Source organism: Sphaeramia orbicularis, chromosome 5 (genome assembly GCF_902148855.1).
Source record: "Sphaeramia orbicularis chromosome 5, fSphaOr1.1, whole genome shotgun sequence".
Classification (NCBI taxonomy): domain Eukaryota; kingdom Metazoa; phylum Chordata; class Actinopteri; order Kurtiformes; family Apogonidae; genus Sphaeramia; species Sphaeramia orbicularis.
Genome location: NC_043961.1, coordinates 9,297,912 through 9,322,265, shown reverse-complemented (window position 1 = coordinate 9,322,265; position 24,354 = coordinate 9,297,912). Strand labels below are relative to the sequence as shown.

Below are 24,354 nucleotides of genomic sequence, written 5' to 3'. Positions count from 1 at the left end.
TGGAGAAAAAATAAAAAATTTAAATTAACAAATAAAATGAGGTGGGGGCGAGCTAGGGCTCATTGTACAACTTATATTCTTCAACTTTATAGTATCTCTTCCCCCATTTTGGAACATGGACGGAGCAGATACTAAAAAACTAGTACCGGGTACCAGACTCTAGGTTCTCCTCAGAGGTCAGAGGTCAGAAGTGGGCCAATCGGACAGTCTGTCGTGATGCGTTAAATGTCCACTCGTAAATTAACACAAAAACATTAACCGAATATTATTATTATTATTATTATTATTATTATTATTATTATTATTAGTAGTAGTAGTAGTAGTAGTAGTAGTAGTAGTAGTAGTAGTAGTAGAAGTATTTGAAATGGAAGTACAATTTTAGCAATACAATGCCTTGTGATCTGTACGTTCTAATGCATGTGTGTAAATGATGACATAATGTAATGTTAAAATTCCACTTATGTTTTATAAGAAGTTTTAGGTTGTTTGTGGTTGTTCATGTTTGTAGATGTAAACATTGTCATAATATAATTATAAATTTGGAGTTGTCATTATTAAGAGGTTTTTATGTTATTATTTTACTGGTCCAGGCTATAGATGACCCCCCCCTCCCCCCAACTAAAATGAGTTTGTTTTAAAATCACCATCTTTTTTTTTTTTTTTTTTTTTTTTTTTTTTTTTTTTTTAAATCGTTTCATTCTTCATTTGTGACCGAAATAAAAACAGAACACTAACATATCATATCTACAAAAAGAAAGAATATATTTTTCTCTCACACACACTAATTGCATCAAGAAAAAAAAGTTCTCTTGAATGGCTGAAGTGGCAACTTAAATTTATAAAAATAAAAATAAGTTCATAGAGTTTCTGTGTCATGTGAGACATTCTGGAGGCGGGATCATTTCATTTTCTATGACAGATGACCGTGAACAGTCCAAAGTACGGCTACAACACAAAGTTACGTGCAGACCCTGAAGGCATCAGCAGCAGCAGCAGGTCTGAGTCCAGTGGAAATAAGTGTGATCAGATCTGAAGATGGAGGAGAGAACAGGACCTGTCACCCTGAAAATAATCCTCATAGGGAACTCTGGGTAAAGTCCCTGTTTTACTAACCTTCATTTACTGAAAGAAATGTTGTGATTTACTTTCACTTTCAGTTAAATGTTGTGTGCTTGGGGAAATACTTCAACTTTTGTCGTCTTTAAAAGTGACGTTTTTTATTTACAGTGAAATGAGTAAAAGGCTGCAGCATATTTGTGGTGGTAAAGTGAATGTTGAGTCTTAACCTGGTGTGTGTGTGTGTGTGTGTGTGTGTGTTTACTCAGGGTGGGAAAGTCCTCCTTCATGAACAGATATGTCAGTCACCGCTTCACCAACATGTACCGGGCCACCCTTGTGACTGACTTTCTTTCCAAAACGCTAAACCTGGGGGAGGACACTGTCACCCTGCAGGTAAATCCACCATCCATACACACACAGACCAGGACGTTAAAGGCTCCCACAGCCCTGGTTTAGTTTAGTTTATTAGTTTGATCCCCATTAGCAGCTGCACACCACAGCAGCTACTCTTCCTGGGGTCATCAACAACACAAAAACAAAGCACCACAATTTCCCACAACTCACTCAACAAATAGGATGTACATACACTCAACACAACACAAAAACCAAAAATCAACAACAGCACACAATGCAAAACAATTACAGTAACAATGATAATACCAACAACAACAGAAAAAAAGAATAAATAAACCAAAAATCAGAAATAAAAAATAAAAACATTAAATAAAAACAGCTCCACAACAGACAAAAAAACAAACCGTCTAGATCAGGGGTCTCAAACTCATTTTCTGTCAGGGGCCACATTCAGATCTCAAGATTTGATCTCAAGTGGGCCGGACCAGTAAAATAATAGCATAATAACCTATAAATAATGAAAGCTTCATATTTTTGTCTTTGTTTTAGTGCAAAAAACCCCATTAAATTATGAAAATACCTACTTTTATAAAGTATCATGTGAATAATCTGAAAAAACTGAAATTTCTTAAGAAAAATAAGCGCAATTTTAACAATATCATGCCTCAACTTATCATTTATACATGCGCATTATGGATTGAATTGTTAAAATTGTGCTTAATTTTCTTTAGACATTTCAGGTTGTTCATATTTGTTCCGGTTATTCACATTTTATTGTTACAGGATAGTTCGTAAAAGTGAATATTTTCATAATTTAATGTTATTTTTTGCACTAAAACAAAGACAAAAATTTGAAGTTGTCATTATTCATAGGCATAATGTAATATTAATTTTTTCACATCAAACTGAAAAGAAAATATGGAGTCATTATTTTTTTGTAGGCTATTGTATTATTTTACTGTAGATCATATTGGTCTGTATGTGGAACCTGAACTAAAATGAGTTCAACGGCCTTGACTGTGGAATTTTTGCACTTACAAATTCCTCCCACGGGCCGGATTGGAACCTATGGTGGGCCACATTTGGCCCCCGGGCCGCATGTTTGAGACCCCTGGTCTAGACGATATCATTGTAGAATGTGCAATAGCTCAGACAGTTATTTTTGGGTAAATATGAAAATTCTCAACCTTTTAGAAAAACTAACCGCTTGAATTTCTGAAATTAAAAATTGTGGCAATGTATTCTGGTCCTGGTGGTCCTGATGGTCCTGTCTGTAGAGTTGATGTGGATCCATGTGACCCCTCAGATCTGGGACACAGCAGGCACAGAGAGGTTCCAGTCCCTGGGAGCACCCCTGTACCGGGGAACCCACTGCTGCATTCTGGTGTTTGATGTCACGTCCATGGACAGTTTCCGTGCCCTGGAGCAGTGGAGGAAGGAGTTCCTGATCCAGGGAGAACCTCAGGACCCAGAAGAGTTCCCCTTCATTGTGCTGGGAAACAAAACCGACCTGAACCAGCGGGAGGTATTTATACACTGAAAAAAGAACAGTGGACACCACACAACAGGAACCAAAGAACTAACCCTAAACCCTGTTTGCAGTGAAATGAACTGATAAACCCCAGAGAGTTTACAAAACAAAAAACAGATTCATTAACGACAGTATTAAGCACCGACTCAAACCTTTAAAACATGACAGAATTATGCAGAAAAAAGTGAAAATGCAAAGAGGTTTAAAATTATTAACCCATAAAGACCCAAACATCCACTGGTGACCAGAACCATCTACTGTTACACTGAAAAAAAAATCTGATCAACTGTATTTTTCTCATTTCTAGTCCAAATATCTCATCACACTCAAAATAAAACAGAATCACCTAAAGAGGAACTTTTCAGTGAAATATAAGAACTGATTTATAGACAATAGACCTGGAAAATCTGATTTCAACAAATCTGACCAAGATCATTTTCACTTGCTCCATTGGTAGATTTTTTTTTTTGCTTGAATTAAGCAAAAAAATCTTGAATTAAGCAAAAACAAAAAAAAAATTGTGAATTACGCAAAAAAAAAAAAAAAAATCTTGAATTAAGCAAAAATAAATAAATAAATTCTTAAATTAAGCGAAAAATCTTGAATTAAGCAAAAAAATAAAAAATAAAAAAAAATCTGCCAGTGGAACAAGTGAAAATTATCTTGGTCAGATTTGTTGAAATCAGATTTTCCAGATCTGTTGTCTATAAATCAGTTCTTATATTTCACTGAAAAGTTCCTCTTTCAGTGATTGTCATATTTTACATGTGATGAGATATTTGGACTAGAAATGAGAAAAATACACTTGGTCAGATTTAGATTTTTGCAGTGTATAACATGTTTAATCCACTAAACCTATCAATACAAGCCAATAATTGGTGTAAAATACAGTTTTTCATCTTTTCATCTTGGAACAGGTGCAACTGAGTCGACTAACATTAGTGTCTTTGCAGTTTGGACTTTTAACAGATACATTTAAACACAACACAGCCAACAGGTTTGTGACACCAGAACTGAAGAACCAGCGTATTAAATGTAACTTTTAAAGACTTTTTTTTTTTTTTTAAGTATTCAGGGTTAGTACACATTTTCAAGGTCAAATTCAGGCACTTTTAAGGGTCATTTTCACCTTATCTCTGAGGTCAAACCCATATCTACAGGAATACAGATACTCCAGATTATTTTATTCACTTTTTATTAGAATGATGTAGATTATATTAGGTATAAACATCTAAAATTATGTTTCGTAACAGCAAAAACTTTAGAAACTAAAGGAGAACACAGGGTTTTATCCAAAAAAAAAGGGATGTCACTTGTCGTTCTTCAGACACACTGGAACCAAAGAGACAAAGATTCAGATAAAAATGTCCCTGGAGTTGACCTGAGAACACCTGGAATTTATTTTATGACATGTTTTATTTTTCTAAATATTCCACCTGTTTAAGTAGCATTAGCTTGAGTTAATATTAAAAATGAATAAATAACTCACATCAGAGTTAAAATTACAAGCACTTTCAAGTGGTTAAACTAAAATCCAAGCACTTTCCAGACCTTAAAAACACATTGAAATTCAAGTATTTTCAAGGATTTCCAGCCCCTGTACCAACCCTGGGTATTAAATGCACATTAGTAAACTCAAGACCCCTGGATGTTCATTGGTGTTTGTCTTTGCAGGTTTCTCGCAGTCGAGCCCTGCAGTGGTGCGAGGAAATAGGAGCAGATTATTTTGAAGGAAGTGCCGAACAGGACGTGGACGTGGACGGTCCGTTCCAATGCGCAGCTCAGAGGGGCTTCAGACAGGTGAGCATCTGATCAGAAGAACCACACAAACCCCTGCGTATGTTTAACATGTTTATTTTTGATGATAAAAGATACATTACTCCCTACAGTACAAAAAACACACATTGGAAAATACAGGACATTTCCAGATAACCTGCAAACAGCCGAGAGAAACTCGCAACAACTGCCAGTGCTGAGAGCAGCACCGGTCCCAGCGGGGGGGGGAAAGTCCAGAGAGACCTCGGCACTGCTGATGATGACCTATCTAACGAGGGCGCAAAAAGAGTGACCCAGCAAAGGTACTGTGGAAGGAAAGGACACAATTGTATACCACATGGAGAGAGGAACAAACTCAGTAAATGTTTTTTTTCTTTTTTTGAGAACCTTCAGCTTATGGTCTAACTTAAGGCATCACTACTAAAATACACTGCTTTTGCATGCATGTCTAGTTTTGTTCAACAGACACACCGACACGCACAAAATTATGAATGCATATGAAGAGAAAGTTCAGTTCTAGAAAGGAAATCGGGAGAAAACCACAAACGGAAAACCAAGGTGCGAGCCAGAGAAAAAGGCGGCACGCGGGCACTTGGTCCTGATCTTCCTGGCGGGTAGCGTCACAACCGAAGCGCCGCCCCTTACAAAGTAGATATACACTCATGTCCGTTCAGAAACCTCCTCCCTGTACAAGTTTGTATTGTAATGAACGTAGCAGTGATTCAGACTCCTACAGTGAATCAGCTCGACAGAAGCAAATTAGAACAATCAGGGAGACTATATATATTTATATATATATTTGTTTCTTTTATAAGTAAAGACACAAAAGGCAATCAAGAGATGACCAACATGTAAAAACAGTTTGTTACAGGTAATTATATAAAAGGCCAAGATGTTTTTGTTTTTTTGTTTCGTTTTTCTTTTTATTCTTGCTCTATGAACGAACTAATTTACAAGTGAGTACACTCTGGCTATGTAAGCTTTCCTCCCAAGACGTTCCCATTCAAAGACATACGCGCTTACATGTCACAGTTCGCTTGCACACCATCTGTAGTCTGAAATACAGAGCCGTGAAAGAAAAAAATGGAAATTTATTAAATGGATTCACATACATCAATAGGATAGGGAAATCATGTCTACTAATATAATTTGCCATTCTAAAAATTAAAGAAGAGGTGAGACACCACATTTATGAGCATAAAAGGCGTAGGAGTAGGACAACTGATTGGGATATTAATGGGATGTGGGTATGAAAAGCAGGTGTTGTGGTGCTCATACCCGGCTAAATTCCCTGTTTGGCAAACAAAGCAACACAAGCATTGAGTAGGATGCAGTAAACAAAGGAAAAACTCTTCTCTCCCTGGGTCCACTTCAAAAGTTCCCTTCAGTCCTATAACCTCTGCGGTTCTACTTGGAACATATACACATGTCTTCCTCTCTTTCATTACCATCTGTTAACGACAAGAACATACAACCAACTGAATGAAGATTTTTAAAAATATAGTGGCAACCTCGGTACAGCCACCCATCTTCCCACAAACACAAACTATGGGGATGAACAACAGTTAAAAAAAGTGATGTTTTAAAAATGCACACGACATACACATACACACAGGAGAAAAAAAAAAGCTTAAAAAATACAAAAATAAACTACACAAAAGATCCTCTGCGTCATTGCTTGCTAATTTTTTGGGAAAATTTTGCAAGGTTTTTTTTTGTGTGTGCTGCAAGTCTCTGTCCTAGCAAAGTCTGTCATTCATTCTCTACAAATCTCTTCCTTTGCCTTTTTTTTGTCCACGTCAAAGTGTCGGCCACCAGTCCTCATCTTGGGGTAAAAAGCGCACAGTGATGACATTACCAGGAGACTGGAGTCCAGTATGATGACTGTACAGACTTGGTTCTCGAAGCAAAATTTCTTGCAAAAAAAAAAAAAAAAAAAGAAAAAGAAAAAAAATTGATGTCCTCTTTTCATTGAGGACAAGTGCTTTATTTGTTTCCATACCGATTTTTCCTCTCATCTAAACTAATGCCTCCACAGCATTTTTTTCAACACTGTACATCATTTCATGTAGTCTCTCTCTACATCCCCCCAGGATTCACAAAACAAAAGACAAAAAAAGGAAACATCACGCTCAGGCTGGCTCCCAGTTTGTGAAAGATGTAAATGCTTCTCTATACTGCTCAACTACTGAAACAAGCCAAAAACAGATGTTAAAAGGATGGAAGGGGGTGTGGCTTAAAAAGATAATGTGCTTCTAAGTTTGTGTTGCTCTAAAAATAGTACGACCAACAGAACGAGGAGGAAGGAGGGTTTATCTACAGAAACTTCTCTCAGATTGACTTTCATCTCGGCTTCATACTGTTGTTCTGCCTCCACTGCTGTCTTGATCTGAGACTTGAAGGTGGAGGATGAGATTAGGATGAGGATGAAGAGGTGGAGGGGGTGAAGGTCAGTCTTCCTGATAAAAGGACAGCGAGTGGAAAAAGGACAAAAGACTGGGTGGGTGGAGGGGGGGGCTCGGGGCAACCTCACTGGTCCGTCCTTGCTTTCTTTGGACCAGTAGCCTTACTGCAGAGAGCACAAGAAACCAGTATGAGTATCCAATCATCAGCCCCTGTGAGAGTGTGTGTGAGTACTGAGACACATGTACTGTGCACTTACGTATCAGGGGAGGTTCCTGGTCTTTTGGGTGCCGGTTTTGCAGAAGCAGCATCTTTGCCAGATTCTATAAATCAGAAGAACAGATAAAAATTAAGATGTTGCCAAAAATAAAAATGCCCAGTGAAATCAGATGGAATCTGATCAGATCAAGTCTGAAAATTAGGGCTATGTATTGGCAAGAATCTGGCGATGCAATACAACTCACAATACGATATATCGCAATATATCACAATACTGTTAACAAGGCGATATTTTTTTTAAAGATTATTTCCTGGAAAAACTTACAGTGCAGCATTTGGATAAAAAAAGTTTTAATATGTTGCTTTACCAGTACAAAAAAAAAACAACAACACACAAGTAAATGTTTTACAGACATTATACTTCAAGATCCTGCTTAAATGTTTATATTCTATTGTGAAAAGAATACATAGTGTTCAGTCCCTGAATCATCCAACATCAGAATATTATTTTTGTGCATTCCCAATAAAAAACAAATATTTGCCTCTTTCAGAAGGTAAAAAGTGCTTGAATTATCCATTATTTAACAAAACAGTGTTACCAATTTCAAAAAAACTATATTTATGACCTGCAACATCACAATAGTACTTTTGTAGTAAATAAACAGAACAAAATACCCATGTGATATAGAAATAAAAGAGCTTGAAAAACAGAAAATATAAATGAATCTACGCCATGTCTGCATTTGAATAAATACCTAAAAATATTGCTACAGTACTTTTTAATATCAATACAGTATCGTGAAGTGAAATATCATGATATATTGCAAAACCAATATTTTCTTACACCCCTGCTTAAAATGTGGTTTTTAAAAACAAAAGGTTTGTAAAATCAGACACAATCACATGGACAGGGTTCCCACTCTCTCCCTGAACTTAGACCACACCAGTCCTCCCGTCCTTCGCTCATCCTTCCCCTTCATTCTGTGTTAGTGTTATTTTCTACTGTTGTAACTTCGATTTACCCAGATTGGTTCTATGTTTATTACTCAGCCATTTGATGTGCAGTCTATGGCTATAATTTATCTATGAACAATAATTATGACAAATGTATGACAGAATAATACAAACACACCCACAGATTAGAGCAGAGCTCTTCATTAGCCTGAACTGCAGTTACAATGTTCAACTGGAAAACTGAACTGTCTCTTCTCTCTTACTTTTTCTCCTGCACTTCCTCTAAAAATATTTGTATATTTTCAATAAATCACTGAAAAACAATTTCCTTTGTTTTATCTCAGTTTAGACACAAGGTCACAAAGCAGGGGGAGGACCAACTTAACCGTTTCCAGTACACTGGTTTATCTTTGTGTATCTGATGGCCCACATGTTGGTATTCTGATTCAAATAAAGCTGAGCTCTTCGTATGCAATCATGAACTCACCTTGCAGCCATCGGACTTGGGTGGCGGGACCGTAGCCCTTCTCGTTGCGGGCGGCGATACGGAAGATGATGGCGGGCTTGGTGGTGTAGTCAATGTGGGCGTTGGACAGGCTGGACGACTGCACCAAGCACGAGGGGTTGGGTCCACAGTAGACGCGCATAAAGGCTAGCTGGGCCGGGGTGGAGGCCTTGGCTTCGGCCGTCTGGTTGCTCTGGATGGCCAGGTACACGGAGTACTCGATGATCTTTCCTGATGTCACTGAAGGAGGCTCCCAGGTCAGGTGGGCACCATCTGGGCTCTGCACAGGGACACAAAACAGACAGTACTCAGCCCAGGAGACTCTGGAGGATTGGCAGTAGGTTACGGACACTTATCAGTAAAGATGTGTAACATGGACCCAAACATTAGTTCAGGTTTCAACAAGTTACATTTAAGACCTTTTAAAGGCTACTTAGAACAGAATTGGATGCCTATTTCACAGCCATAGTTGCACAAATTTGTGAGTCCTAGAATTTAGGAAAACATTTATTTACTCCAACGCTTTGATTCCAACCGTTCTGAGGTATTCTTCACCAGGGCTGGGAACGGGTGAAACAGAGTCGACCAACGTTACTGTCTTTGCAGTTTGGACATTTAACAGACACATTTAAACACAACACAGCCAACAAGTTTATGGAAACAGAACTGACGACCTACCAGATCAAATTTCATCCCTTTGAAAGACTATTTTAAGGTATTAAATGCAGATTTGTAAATTCAAGACTTTTTAAGACCCTGAGGGAACCCTGTTAGCAGATCACAAAAATTCAACGATTTATGAAAATTCTAAAAGTTTATAGGATTAAAGTAAACGGAAAGGAGCTTTATGTGTGAATCACAAGGATTTTAAGTTGAAAGTAAATTAATTATAGTTGTTCATGTTTAATTATTCCATTTCACTTCACTTAAGCATGTAACAAAATATACAATATGACCTTCTAAAATTAAATGTAAATAGTCTAGAAGCTCTTTATGTACCGTTTTGACATGATTCTTTTGTCAAAAAAAAAAAAAAAAAAGACTATATGAAGCAATTAATATTTTTCTATCATCACATTACACAGCTCTACATGTAGGTTGAACCTACAATGAAACATAAAATCTCAGCAGTAGTTTTTATGTGGTGCGTTTACCTTGCTGATTTTGATGGCACAAGGTGCTCCTGGGAAGCCCGGTAGACAAGTCTTAAAAGCAGAAATTTCTGAGAAAGCTCCACGACCACAAGCGTTGATTCCAGCAACACGGAACTTGTAAGCAGTTCCTGGCTGAAGCTCCATTTTCTTCATCTGGCTGTAGTCTGGTATGATGCCGGAGTCATCCTAGAAAACATGACACAAAGACATGACATATCCACTCAACACTCAGACTCCTTTCATCCTTCGATGAGTGGAAATCTGAGACACCTACATCTCCGTGTGAATCATCTGCTGGCACGTAGAAGTGGGTGACGACCATGTTTGTCACTTTAACAATGCCCACATCAAACCACTGGTTCTCTTTCTTTACCACCGGCTTCACTGGTGTTGGCTGAGGAGCTTGTTTCTGTATTGAAAGAAAAATAACCAAAGTCTTTAAAGCGGCCTTTTCTCTCCTTGACCTGACAAAAATAACCAGAAGGTCTGACTCACCTCTCCCTCGATGCCATTGGCGACCTCGGCCAGAGCAGCTGCTGCTTGCAGCTTGGCCGGACTTGCTACTGACACAGAGGGTGCAAACGTACTTGAGGGAGCTAATGCTGCAAAAGAAATATGCAAGATCAGTTGGTGACAGGGTTCGTACACACTTTTCAAGGTCAAATTCAAGCATTTTTAAGGGTCATTTTCAAATTTCACAAGAGCAAAAAGTTTAGAAATTAAAGGAGAACACAAAGTTTTAGCCAAAAAAAAGGGAGGCCACTGTGTTCTTCAGGCATACTCGTATCAAACCAAAGATTAAGATAAAAAATGTACCTGGAGTTGACCTGAGAACACCTGAATTTTCTTTTATGATAAAGTTTTATTTTTCAAACTGTATCACCTCTGTGTAAGTGGCTTTGGTTTGGCATCTAACCAGGTGGAGTTCATATTAAAAATAAATAAATAAATCACTTCACAGAGTTAGAATTACAAGCACTTTCCAGACCTTGAAAACACAACATTGAAATTCAAGCATTTTCAAGAATTTCCAGCACCCGTACCAACCCTGCAGTAAATGCTGTTCAACATAAAAACCCTGCCGTTAGGAAAAAAGCCTCGTCTTACTCTCTGCAGTGGTACGTGGCAGCAGAGACGCCACGGCACTAGTGACTGCAGCTGCCATTTCGTTGTGTCCATTGCTCTCGACTGAGGGGTCGTTGAGGCTGTCAGCAGGGGCCAGACCCTCGGTGGGTAAGCTGGTGTCCACGGCGCCCTGCTGCGCTGCAGCCTGAGCCTCCTGCAGCTGCTGCTGCTGTTGGACCAGCGCTGCAAGCTCCTGCTGGGTCAGCATGATGGGGATGTTGGTCTGTTGTTGGCTCTCTCCAGCAGAATCACCCTCATCTGGAAACAGGATTAGAAAATTCATTACCAGTAGGTTTGATTTTTATGCATTTCCTATATGCACGGTTCATACGCATTTTTCAAGGTCAAATTCAAGCACTTTTAAAAGGTCATTTTCACCTTATCGCCGGGATAAAATCCATATCTACAGGAATACATACACTCATTATTTTTGTCACTTTTAAATCAAAATGATGTACATTGAATTATGCTATAAACATCTAAAATTATGTTTCATCATAGCAAAAAGTTTAGAAAATATTACAGGAGAACACAAATATCCAAAAAAAGGGAAGTTACTTAGCATTCTTCAGACACACTCGCATCGACAAAGATTCAAATAAAACTGTACGTGGTGTCGACCTGAGAACACCCGCTTTTTTTTTTTTTTTTATGTTAAGTTTTATTTTTCAAAATCCATCACCTCGATATAAGTAACTTTGGCTTGTCATCTAACCTGGCAGAGTTAATATTAAAAATAAATAAATTAATCATTTCACAGAGTTAGAATTACAAGCACTTTTCAGACCTTGAAAACACAACATTAAAATTCAAGCATTTTCAAAGATTTCCAGCGCCCATATGCACCCTTTATATGGATGAAATGACTGATCAGCTGAAAATCAGTGGTAACCAACGTTCATCTCTTTCTCTGCTACTGGCCTTCTGTTAAATAACAGGACATTCACCAGTAGAAAAAGCTCACTGATGTGACCGTGTGGCCATGGTGCTGGTTATTTATTTTTTTCAGCCTAGAATTTTAGAGTTGACCCATTCCTTGCAAAGACTACCATGAAAATACATAATTTGATGCCACTCATCAACCCAAGGAGAAGTCAAGTGTTAAAAATAGTTGTCTACATACTCATTACGGCTTGCTGAGCTGCCTGTAGCACCGCCTGTATTGCCAGGGCCTGGGCCTCTTCAGTGGCTGCAGCCTGAGCGGCAGCCTCTGCTGCTGCGGTCACAGCCAGTTCCTCGTCCGACAACCCTGTCACCATGAGTGTGGTTCCCTGGCTTTCAGACATCAGCTCTGACGGCAGGTTCAAGGCAGTTGCTGTTGCTGCTTCTCCCTGGGGGAACACACGACAGTCGTTCTTCTTCATCTATGTTTGTATTTATTTTACATACATCTTGTTGCAAAGCATTAGTATCATTATCTGAAACATGTAGTTCTAGAGTATTTACTTCTGCTTGTGTTTCCATAGCAGTGGCTGCATCCTCTGCAGGTGTTGCTTCTGTCGCTGGCGTCTCATCTGTCTGCATGGGTTCCTCTGTTGAACTGGCAGCAGCACTAACCCCTTCTGTGATGGAGGAGATTGACTACAGAGAAACAAGACAGAATCACAGACAGACTTAAAACTCTGTTTTTTTGTACAGTATGCATCAGTTTCTGACAGTTAATCATGCATTAGCTATAGTCTTCACACCATCTGTTCCTTTTGCCTGTGAATAAGTTCTTGTTGGTTGTTGTTGATATATATATATTTTTTTTTTTCCAAACTTTAACCATGAATAGTTTTATTATGTTGTCCCTAGTAACTGTTAAATAATGTTTAGAAGTGTGAGATTTCTCCTCCATCTTAAGTCACCCACAAATCCATAAAGAGGAGAAAGACTATCACTTAAGTATTTTGTGTGTTATGAGAGTGGAATGAAACAGATCAATAGCCACACTATGAGCTGAGTTTTAGCAAAAGAAATTAAGGTCACTGAAAGGCAACCGCAGAGAATATTTGATATTTCAGAATCAATAAATCCGTAATAATAATAATTGAACTGAAGGATCTCCGGGTGCTTTTTGTTAATATTGAGTTGTAAACTTCCCAAATCACATCTAAAAAGGCAACAAAAAAAACCTGTAAACCAGTGAAGGTGTGTCTGTAACAGTACTACTCTTACAGGTACAGCGGGTCCGGGGGCTGGTGTGGACTGAGTCACAGTAGTGATGGCCCTTCCCTGTGTGGTGGTAACCACGCCAGATGCTGCGGTGGTGGAAGCCACTTCTGCGCTGCTCGTACCTTCAGCTCCCTCCTCTGTCTGCTGGGCTGCAGATAGGCAACATCAAGCATGATTAGACTGGACCGAGCAAAATCTGTACTATAGCGTGCACAAGGTTAAAAAAAGAATAAAGGTCGACCTGGGGAAAAAACAAAAGTTGAAACAGACTGAAATCCAAGCAAGAATGTTGAGTAAAATCAAATGTCAAACACGGAAAACAAATAGTATTGAGAGAATTCTTCCAAGTCTTTTATCTGGGTATCAGTACTTCTGTTTCTCAACTGTTAAGTGAAATTCTGAATTGTCACACAAACTGAAAAATAACTTTAGCATGTTTACATCAAATGGTTTGCTGTGAATAAACTAAGCAGATGAAGTCAACCATTCTACTGCCACTTTCTTCTTCTGGGTCTTTTCCTTTGATAAGACTGAGGTATAGTTTGGTGTCTGACCAGTACACAGCACATGTACCTACTATTATGTGAGAAGTTGGGGGAATGGCTGATTGGTCATTCATGTTAACACTTTCAGTGCCATGGGCCGATTAAATCGGCTTTACGAAAACAACCTGTAAAGTGCCACGGGCTGATCAGATCGGCTTTGGAGAACACACCACATTTGTGTACAAACAAACCATCCACCCCCATTTCTTTCTCACATTTCGATGACGTTCTTTCTGTGTCCCCCTTTTGAGACCAATCAGACGGGAATTTGAGGTCACGCGACCGAATAATATTTTTATATCTTTTTAATGTTTCTTATTCTCCGGTGTTTCATCAGAGGGAGCCCTCCATGCCGGGGGGCGGCTGTGGACTCTGGGGGCTGTGGCGCCTTCTCTCACTGGGGTCCGCTCCTTTCTGGTGGGTGGGGGTCCCAGTTGGCCCTCTCCCACTAGTTAGGATGCGGGGCTGTGTTGCTGGTGCCTGGTCGCCGGCTGCATCCTGGTGTGGATGGCTCCCTGAGACAGCGCCTCCTAAATTGATGTTTTACTTTTACTTGTACATTTTTGTTCTGGTCTACCCGTGCTCAGTCAGTCTTCTTAAGTATGTGTGAGCTTGTGGGTTTGCATGTATATGTGTGTGTGTGTGCGGGTGAGTGGGTGGGTGTGGGGCGGTACTGATTTTTAAACTGATATGTAAAGCACTTTGTGCTACAGTTTTTAATGTATGAAAAGTGCTATATAAATAAAGATTATTATTATTATTATTATTATTATTATTATTATTATTATAAATTATGCAAATTATGATCAATAATGAATCGGCTGCGTCCGGTGCGTTTTGGATCTAATCAGCAATCGGTCGGATGTTACCGAGCGGTTTCCTGCAGGATTCTTCAAATATTATAAAAACGACGCGAAATACTGAAAAACGGCCAAATTCTGTAGCACTTTTAAGGCTTATTAGCCCCTTAACTGTCTGGCACTTAAAGAGTTAAATGTTTTGTCCTATGAAAAAACGACAACAATCCAGGCAAGTGTAAAGGATTTTTTGTCACTGAAAATTCTGACACTTCTACAAATTTTTCATTAAAAGTTAATTAATGGAAACGTGGCCACTCACACAGCAGTTACTAATCAGTATGTGTATACCTGAGCCTTCGCCTGTCTCCATGGTGCAGGTGGCAGTGGTCGCTGTGTTGGTGGTCCCAGTCTCATGCGTTTCACATGGTGGGTTGGAGCAGACCCTCTGGACCTGGCCTGTTGCTGTGCTGGTCTGATCACCTCCCATGCTGGAGGTGGCTGTGGACGGGGTGTTGGTGGTTCCTGTCTCATGGGTTTCACAGGGTGGGTTAGAGCAGACTCTCTGAACGGCGCCTGTGCTTGCGCTCTGACCTGCGTTCATGTTCGATGAGGCCTGGGTGGCTGTATTGGTGGTGCCCGTCACATGGGTCTCACAGGGCGGGTTAGAACATACTTGCTGAACTCCTCCCATATTAGCTGAGGCTGTGGTAGCTGTGTTTGTTGTCCCGGTTTCATGGGTCTCACATGGCGGGTTGGAACACACACGCACCGCAGACATGTTTGAGGATGCAGTTGTGGCTGTGTTGGTGGTTCCTGTTTCATGAGTCTCACAGGGTGGATTAGAGCAAACCTGCCCTGCTCCAATGGTTGCAGAAGAGGTGGTGGCTGTGTTGGTGGTTCCTGTCTCATGTGTCTCACAGGGTGGGTTGGAGCAAACCAGGGTGACAGTCCCAGAGCCCTCTCCAGCAGCTCCAGCTTCAGTGGAGCTGGGCTGCTCTGATGTGGGTGAAGCAAGGATGGACACAGGTAGATCCTGCACTGGCTGGGCTTCTACTCCACTGGGAGTGGTGATCAGAGTCACCTGTGTGGGCTGGTTCTGGGGACAGAAAACCAGTTTCATTGATCACTGAGTCATAAAACATGTTTAATTTTTCTCTGGTTCTTATTCCACTGTTTTTCTGACCGATGCACTGACTTTGTTGGAGTTTAATTATTAAAACTTTTAATTCCTTTAGGCATAAAATGATTCATTATCCATTCACTTAACATAAATTCAAAATCTACCAATTAGTTTATGATTGATTAGTCAATTAATTCTTTGGTAACCTTCCTTTGAAATGAATAGCTACAATATATACCATTAATTATTGACCCTTTTCCAAACATTTCCTCAAAAATATTTATTTTACATGTATAAATTTCTCAAGTCACTTGTCAGTATACTGTTGATCCCAAAAGTCAGATTTATGCACCATGGGCTTAATTGAAAAATGTGGTATTTGATATATTTTAATGTTACTATGGATAAAGTTGGGTCTGATTTACTTCAATGGCTAGTGCCAACTGTAATAAAAATGCACTTGTATGATTTATCTGCAAAAGATTATTGAGGGAAAAATAAGCTGCTCCAGACAGTCTTCACTGAGCTCTAAAAGTGGTTTATTCACATTTTTACAAAGACTTAGACTTCCTTTATTGTCATTGCACAAAAAAAAAAAAAAAAACACAGCAGTGAGATTTTGGCAACGAAATGCCGTTGCTTGGCTTCCGGAATCCACAGAATTAAAATATGGTCTATATAACTTTAAAAACAAGCTAAAAATAAATGAGTGCAATAGATGAGTGCAATAAATGAGTGCAATAAGGAATAAATGGATAAACAGAATGTAAACAGCAGAATAAAATAAAATAGTGCCAAACTATTTGCCAAAGAGAGCCAAACTCAATTTTATTATTTCTACATTTACAGTATTCTCAAATTTGAGAATTGGAATAAGGTTTTTGGAGATGGAGTGTCTTTTTTTGCATGGTTGAGAAAAGAAGCCAATAGAATTGTGGATGAAATTACTGTAGCATGAAAACTAAAGCAGTTTGAGAGATGATGAGGAGCTGTCTCACCTGCACGGTGATGGTGGACGAGGGCAGTGTTGAGGCAGAAGTCAGGCTAGTTTGGGCAGCTGACACCGTTATGGCAGTCGGGTTGATGACCTGGCTGGACAGGGTCGCTATGGTTCCCAGTGTGGTGATGGGGGTAACCAGAGATGCATTGGAAGTGTCTACAGTTCCTCCTGCCAGACTAGTGGAGACTGTACCAGTGACTGTCCCCAGAGTGGTGACACCTTAAAAGGAGATGAATGGAACAAGAGACAAAGAGCTTAGCATCTTATATAAACACAAGTCACACTTTATATTAATATTATCGACTGATAACAGTAAATCACTTGAGGACAATAACATCACTCTTACCAGTAGTCCCCTTAACGACCAAGGTGGTGACAGTGGGTTTAACTGCAGACACTGTCACTGGTGTAACAAGCCGAACACCACCCACTGTGCTCATGGGCACAGTACGCAAAATTGTGCCTGGCTGCCCAGGGGCACCCTTCAAAACCACCTAGAGACAAAATTCAGGATGACCATCCTTGCATATTACATTCAAGGGTAAAGGAAATGCTGTATAAGGATTTAATGTACACGCAGTTTACCTGTGTCAGTCCCTGCTGACCAGCTGCAGTAGCAAGTTTGGGCACTGCAGTAATTATTTTACCAGGTGTTCCAGTGGTCATCACCTTTGTGGTAAGGATTGTAATAGGCGTTTTCATGCCTGCACTGCTCGTCACACCTGTATGGCCATAAAAACATGAAATCAATATTCATCATCTGTCAAGACACACTACTCTACAATTAGACTTTGGTTAATGTGCAGCTGCAAACTATTAAAACTACATCAGTGGTGCTTTAAATAAACCATTTCATCACCACTCACCAAGAACACAAACCAGGTGGAAATCAAAGGAAAAGACATCATGTGCTTCAGTTTTGTGTGAGCTCATGCAGTTGTGTTAACATATTTTGATTTGTTCAGTTTCATGTTATAAATGTGCCAGCTGTACAAAGTAAACTGAACTGAGTTTGTACCTGTAGCTCCAGGCTGGGTCATGATGGCTGACATAGGGATGGTCTTAATGATGGTGGTGCCCTGCTTAGTGGTGGTAGGCGAGACGCCGCTGATGTTGAGGATAGTGGGCTTGTTTCCTGTGCCTCCTGCCTGGGAAGTGGTGATGATGGTTGTGGGCTTGCCATCTGCAGAGGTCACCAACTTCAGGATGGTGCCGGCTGGAAGGGGACCCTTTGTCTGAGGAGAGAAGCGCACATTATGCAAACCGCTTGTAGAACGACATCTAGTGCCTGTCTCAGGAGTTTTAAGCTACCTCCTGTTTTTTCCTGCACTCATGCAGATAGCTGACCTGTATGATCTGTGTGAGAGGGTTAGTGGAAGCCTGGCCTGTGACAGCTGATGTCTGCACTGGCTTGGTTTGTACCACAGACATCATCTTGCCAAGGTTGGAGATCTGCCGACATAGGAAAGAGACTCAAGTTCATGAGTCACCAGAAAACATCGGACAGCACAGGGAGCTCAGTGGAAAGGTGGACCACTAATGTGGTGGCTCTATGTATCATTCCAGCCCTAACAGACAATCAGCCATGCAGATCACTAACATCACACCCCCTGTTTTCTTAATCCAGTTCTCCAACAGTCACTGTAGGCCAACCTTTACTCCCTCCCCACTGGTTTAGACTCAGAGGATACCGTCACTGTCTTGTGACATATAAAAAAAAAATACACACCAAGTGTGAAAGGCCTGAAATTTACAGCATGCAAATGAAAGCACCAAAGGGTGCCCTCAGAGTTGTTTCAGAGGATTAAGATGGGCAACTTTAAGTCAGTTGTCTTACCAGAGTTCCACTGCCCCCCATGGTGAGGGGACTCTTAACCAGGGTGATGGTCTTGGTGACTCCTCCAACCACAGTGGTTACCACTTGGGCCTGCTGGGCCACTGTAACAGCACCCGACTTGTGGACAGTAATGATAGGCCTGGTGGTGGTAGGAGAAGATGCAGTTGCTGTGCCCACCTGGGCAGCAGCAGTCTTCAGCATCCGAGTGGCTGGGTTGCTGACCTACAATCAGAATGATTTGTTTTTCTAAACAGGTAATATTTGACTTACTGAAAATAAAAGAAATGAGAGCTCAATGAGATCTATACCATTACTGGAGAAGCCACTTTCACTGTGGTTGTGCCAGGTGAAACCGCTACCGTTTTAAGTATGGTGGCACCTGCAGGAACATTGAGGACAGTGCCAGCTGAGGATGGTGGGATCTTCTGTGTTGCTGCTGCAGCTGCAGCTAAAGCTGCCATGCCACTCATCTGAGGACTGCTGCCAATTGGCTGAAAATAGAAAAGTTAACAAATGTTGAATGCAGCATTTTCGTTGGTGGGTTTCAATTGCAACATAGTAAAAAAAAAATGGAGATAATTAGTTTGTACCGATCCTTGAGTGGTTTGGGCAGGCACAACCATTCGGACACCGGGAGGAAGGGATGTTACAGTGACAGGGGATTTCCCAGGCTGACTGGGTCGAACAGTGACCACAGATGCACCTGTTGCAGACTGTTGAGCTGCAACCTTCAAAACAGCTATGAAATATGAAAAACAATCACCAGACTTGCAAAATGATTGTGGTAATATGAAGTTAAAGGCAGATAATTTTACAAGAGATGGCACTCTTCCTTTATACCTGTCTGTGGTAGGTTCTGAGCAGTGGGTGCTGCAGCAGCAGGTGCGGGGCTCTTCGGGGAGTTAACTGGCTGGGATGGCGTTGCACTCATGGCTGGCGAGGCTGCAGCTGGAGTTGCTGGGATGTCATACTTCTGTAGCTGTAACAAGTAGGTGTCAGCGGTGGAGACAGCGCCCCAGCTCACCTCCAATGAGTTTGTGTTGGCACGGACTAACTGCACTCTGGCAGGTGCATGTGGCCGTTCTGAGGGTGAAGGGAAGGAATTTTAAGTTAAAAGCTGACAACCTGAACCACTCGAATTACTTTTAATGACGAAAATCAGTCTGGGTTCAGAAACTTACCAGTTTCCAGGTACCAAAGGTCTTTACAACACACTTGGTTGTTCCAAGCTTTTCGATAACCATCACGACCGCTCCAGACATAGAGTCTGGAGTTGATTGCCACAGCACAATGGCCAGCACGGGCTCTGGGGATGTTATCCTCCAGAGTATCCATCAATACTGTCTCCCAACACATAGTGTCTACAGACAAAAACACAACAGTGAACCCAGATACAACCACACAATTTTGTTCTGAAATCTACTGAAATAATTATTAAACTTGAACACACCAAGATTTAGACAAGCAAGAGTATTTGTGCACTTCCACTCCTTCTCATGTGTGGCCACTTTGACATCATCCATTACCAAAGGAACCCATCCTCCAAAAACATACATCCTGTGCAGAGGAAAAAAAATTAATCAAAGTCAGATGTGCTGATTACACACCGTCTTTTCCACTAATATTTCAGAAAACCACATTTAATTTGTTATTGGTAAGGTGCAGTAGCTGTCTCACTTGTTTGTAATGGTGGTAGCAGAGTGAAGACTCCTGGGGAGCGGCGCTGTGCCACTTACTGAAGGTTTGTTCCATGTCAGAGTATCTGAAGACACAAACATTAGGTACAAGTAATTTCAGTTGAGAAATCTTATATTAGCCAAATTTTACCAATATTAATAGTCAGCAAGCATTCATACTGGCACAGATTAATCAGCTAAACTCTTTAATGACTCCATTCAGCACTATGTATCAAAGTTAAACAAAGAGGCCACATATGCATGAATGAAGTTAGGAAAAGTGATTGCAAAACTTTAACAAAACACACAAAGTTTTGATACCTTCCTAAAAGAATGCACTTTGAACCACAACAATACTCACTGTATATTGTGTGATTGGATGTAAAATAAGAATACCATCTTAAAGGAATAACAGGACTTAATAACTACAGTTGAGTTTCATTGAAGAGACGCACCTATATCAAGAGTCCACAAATCTCCAAGACGACAACCACTCATTCCGCCATAGATTATCAAACGAGATTTCCTGCTGGCCTTTTCTGTGTATACCACGGCGGTGTGGCTTTCACGTGGCGGAGGTAGAACTCCATATGTGATTGGAATATCCCATCCTACCACACTGGACCCCGCACGGAGCTCGAGTGTGTACAAATCATTCAGGTATCTAAGAATGAAAAACTCATTAGTCATGCTCATTGTAAGTTTTTATTCATTGCACCAGTGGTGATCCAGAGGGGAACCAACTGTAAAAACATCTGTACCTGGGAATGTTGTTTTTTGGATCCTCACTGTCATTGGCCAGACCGCCAAACAGGTAGCATTTGTTGCCCACCAGGGAAAAACTGTGGCCAAGGCGAGGGCAGGGAGGGGGGCCATTCTTGGGGTTTTTAGCTTTCAACTTCTTCCATTCCCATCTGCTTGCCTAAAATTACAACAATATTTCAACCAACATCTAATGAGTTAATTGGGACTGACAGGAACACAAAGCAATCAATTCACAGATTTGTCTTTGTTCTCATCATCCACTTGTGATTATTCTCAAATCTGCCATTTTATACAGATTATACCTGCCTATTTTTAATGTATGTGTACATCAAATCTGGATCAAACACCCCCCCATCACCATTTAAAAATTATAAAATGATCTTAAATAACTAACTTTAACATTTTGTACTTCCACACGTTGTATCATATCATATAACATCATAAGTTACCTGTAGTTCATATAGATCATTGCTGTACTTTCCATACTCCACCATTCCTCCAAACACGAGCAATCTTGTGCCATCACAAACAAAACCATACGCAGCACAACCAGGAGGGATATCACCACGGACTGCTGGTATAAACCACTGGTTTGTTGCTAGAAATTAGAACAATAATGGCAAATTATTGTAATTTTAAGTCATTGGTCAAACAAATGTTATTATAAAATAACAACCTTAATACAACTATCTTACTTGCATCTAAGCTACATATGGAAGCAAACAAATAAGATTAGTGTAATTTGAATGTCTTCAGTGGTTTGTTTGTAAGTAACTGAGGCAGAGGATATGTTTAAACAAACCATCATCATCCATTTTATTTTAGCCCGCCTTTTTTAACGAGCATTAAAAATACTTGTCCAGCAGAGGGGGCCAAATTTAATCATAGGCGGTTCTGCTCGGCCTGCTGAGGCCTGTACAAGACTCGGTTCTGTACATCACGAATCGGTCTTTATAAATTCAAAGTAAGTCTTATAAGTAGAGGTAGTATTGGAAATGATTCTTTATAAGCTTTTCACTTTTGCGTAGCATCTTAACAGATATATATCACTGTATCAAACAATAGGTTAACTTCTACAGTTTAAGTTCATCTCACCAGTGTTGTATACATGTAATTCATCCACTATCCCTTCGTTTCCTCCGCCAAAGACAACCATAAGCTCCTTTATAGCCACAGCTCTGTGTCCATGTCTGGGCCGGGGAACCGGACCGGACCATCCGAGGACCCGTTTCCACCGCGGCTGCAGAACCGACGCCGTGGTTCCAGACACCGCGGAGCCAGGAGCAGACATGACTTCTGTCGAAGGGAATAATAAAACATCATTTGTCTGAGCTGCTTAAGCGATCGTGGCATTTCGACGGCAGAAACATAAGAGCAGCCTCTGACTTGGGACTGCAGTTAAGTTGAAAAGCAGTTGGTGCGGTCATTGCAGCTGAGAAGCTTAACTGTTAGCAATTAGCTTCGCTTAATAAATACATACACTCCGACACATGAAAGTGAATAAAGCTTTCAAGCAATTGCTGGCCCCTTGTAAAGCAACTGATGCGTTATGTTGTTCTAGGAAATAAAATGAAATCTATCCGGCATGCAAGTTTTGTTTTAGTTGTTTCTAACCATTGAATTTCAATCTATGGAAGCAGCCATCTTGCAGCCAAACAAACCCCCGCTAACGCTACTGCCAGTCTGAAAAATGGCGGAAGCGAATGAACAAGAAAAATACTCAAAAGACTACTAACTACATTAGCAAAATAACGCGTAACAATGAAAGCAAATTCAAAGCATTATCACCGAGTCAGCAAACCGGACATATACACCGTTGTAATACATACTTCATCCACAGTTTAAACCGTTAGCAAGAGTCGGCTATTTTCATGCCTCTCTGGGAGTCGCCATATTGTAGCTAGCAAGCTAGCCAATCTTTGCAATCCCTTTACAGCGAATATTACTGTTAGAAAAATGTTTAAATCATACTTTGACAATTGCACGTTTTGCCAAAAGCGCCTTCATAAACTCCCATCGAATGAAATACTAAAATATACTGCGTTTTGGACACCGTCGCTGTATTTATATAGCTTCAAACATTAGCTACATTCCGTTAGCACTAGCTGCTACTTGCTCAACCTAATTTGCCGATGCTAACAGCGTTAGCAATACGTTTGACATCTGTCAAAGCGTCGCCTAATTTTACAATTAAATGCAATGTACTTTCATGGTATTTTGGTATGCATAATTTACCTGACACAAAAGCAATTGCAACAACACTCCGAAATCGTAGCTAAACAGAGTTTAACTGCATAAACAAAGTGTTATTATGTTTCATGCCGTCTCTGGAAGCAGCCATCTTTTCGACAATCGGCCTACTTCTATAGATCCCACAAGAAAAATGGCCGGGCGGCTTGCCACAACAAAACATGACAACCCCCAAAAGGCGTAATTATTTTAGAATTGCACTTACTTATTTCGATGCAGTGATTGCAAAAACACTGATAGGTGGTCTTATCTCGCGGCAATAATCCAAATTCATTCGATTTGTGAAGAAGTATTTCCTCTCATGCCTGCCTGGAAGCTGCCATCTTCTTGACAACCAGAGGCGGAGGAAAATGGAAGAGAGCTGGCGTCACCCAAAGTAAACATGGCGGCACAGACCCGCTCGCTGACCATTTCGGATCTTATCGCATATGTATTTTTTTGTTATATGCCTCGGAAAATCGGTGAAACATACCGTGCTCAGTGAAGTGCTTCAAAAAACTGTTGGAATCGCTGCAAAGTAAACATTTGATGAGTTTTTGCAATTTACAACAAGTTGTCTTATATCGCGGGGCTTATTGTCCCTTACTAAAGATGGCGACATCCGTACAGGAACCTCTTTATTTCAGCATTTTAAGGGGAAGCTAACTTTATCTCGGCCCAAACCTACTTAGATATTACAACATGTAGAAAATAATAGTGCAGCAACAGTAATTTACAGATTTAGTGCTCACAGAAATAAAAGTGCCACGCCCACATATACCATGAGCGCGCCCTCTACTGACACAAGAGCCCCAACTGCGCACATAACTTAGTCGGAAAATAATAAATTGTAATAAATATACAGTGAGGTTGTCCATATATTCAGCATAGGCAGAGTTGTATTTTTGAGGCTTTTTATGGTCACGTCAGAGTTACTAAATTCAGTTTAATGTACAACAGTATATGCTCTAAGAAGTTCACATCTGGAAAATGTATAAACTTCTGTCCCTTGGGAGAGATTTGATTGCGCAGATACAAACCGCTTTCCTGAAATATTTTTTAAAACTAGTTTCGCCAATCTGCAGAATAGGATAGATGTGTGAATCAGCCTATAAGAGAAATGCCGTAAAATAAAAATCGTTTAA

The 24,354-nt window shown here is 40.3% G+C and overlaps 2 protein-coding genes across 2 annotated transcripts; one reads left to right on the top strand and one right to left on the bottom strand.

Annotated features, from left to right (window-relative positions):
* The first annotated feature begins 933 nt into the window (after positions 1-933).
* On the top strand, positions 934-5,872 carry LOC115419168 (ras-related protein rab7-like). The gene is made up of 5 exons (XM_030133818.1): positions 934-1,091; positions 1,326-1,452; positions 2,720-2,938; positions 4,619-4,744; positions 4,834-5,872. The coding sequence occupies exons 1-5, from the start codon at positions 1,036-1,038 to the stop codon at positions 4,918-4,920; spliced, it is 615 nt and encodes a 204-aa protein (XP_029989678.1). The 5' UTR covers positions 934-1,035; the 3' UTR covers positions 4,921-5,872.
* On the bottom strand, positions 4,783-23,587 carry LOC115419112 (host cell factor 1-like). The gene is made up of 28 exons (XM_030133735.1): positions 23,436-23,587; positions 22,076-22,276; positions 21,430-21,578; positions 20,977-21,137; positions 20,671-20,879; positions 20,217-20,301; positions 19,990-20,096; positions 19,721-19,900; positions 19,380-19,622; positions 19,130-19,278; positions 18,848-19,030; positions 18,540-18,761; positions 18,050-18,154; positions 17,721-17,937; positions 17,288-17,424; positions 17,049-17,196; positions 16,701-16,921; positions 14,931-15,678; positions 13,241-13,386; positions 12,527-12,661; positions 12,204-12,411; positions 11,063-11,338; positions 10,451-10,557; positions 10,230-10,364; positions 9,956-10,141; positions 8,784-9,081; positions 7,383-7,446; positions 4,783-7,289 (listed from the first exon to the last, which is right to left on the bottom strand). The coding sequence occupies exons 2-28, from the start codon at positions 22,269-22,271 to the stop codon at positions 7,250-7,252; spliced, it is 5,055 nt and encodes a 1,684-aa protein (XP_029989595.1). The 5' UTR covers positions 22,272-22,276; positions 23,436-23,587; the 3' UTR covers positions 4,783-7,249.
* Between the last annotated feature and the right edge of the window lie 767 nt (positions 23,588-24,354).

Bases quoted from the DNA above. Each gene is read 5' to 3' on its own strand.
- LOC115419168 (XM_030133818.1), top strand. From the start codon at position 1,036: ATGGAGGAGAGAACAGGACCTGTCACCCTGAAAATAATCCTCATAGGG. The intron at 1,092-1,325 runs GTAAAGTCCCTG...GTGTTTACTCAG, and splicing joins ATCCTCATAGGGAACTCTGG to GGTGGGAAAGTCCTCCTTCA. The intron at 2,939-4,618 runs GTATTTATACAC...TTGTCTTTGCAG, and splicing joins CCGACCTGAACCAGCGGGAG to GTTTCTCGCAGTCGAGCCCT.
- LOC115419112 (XM_030133735.1), bottom strand. From the start codon at position 22,271: ATGTCTGCTCCTGGCTCCGCGGTGTCTGGAACCACGGCGTCGGTTCTG. The intron at 21,138-21,429 runs GTAACTTATGAT...TTGTAATTTTAG, and splicing joins ATGATCTATATGAACTACAG to GCAAGCAGATGGGAATGGAA. The intron at 20,097-20,216 runs GTGAGACAGCTA...TCCTCTGCACAG, and splicing joins GCTACCACCATTACAAACAA to GATGTATGTTTTTGGAGGAT.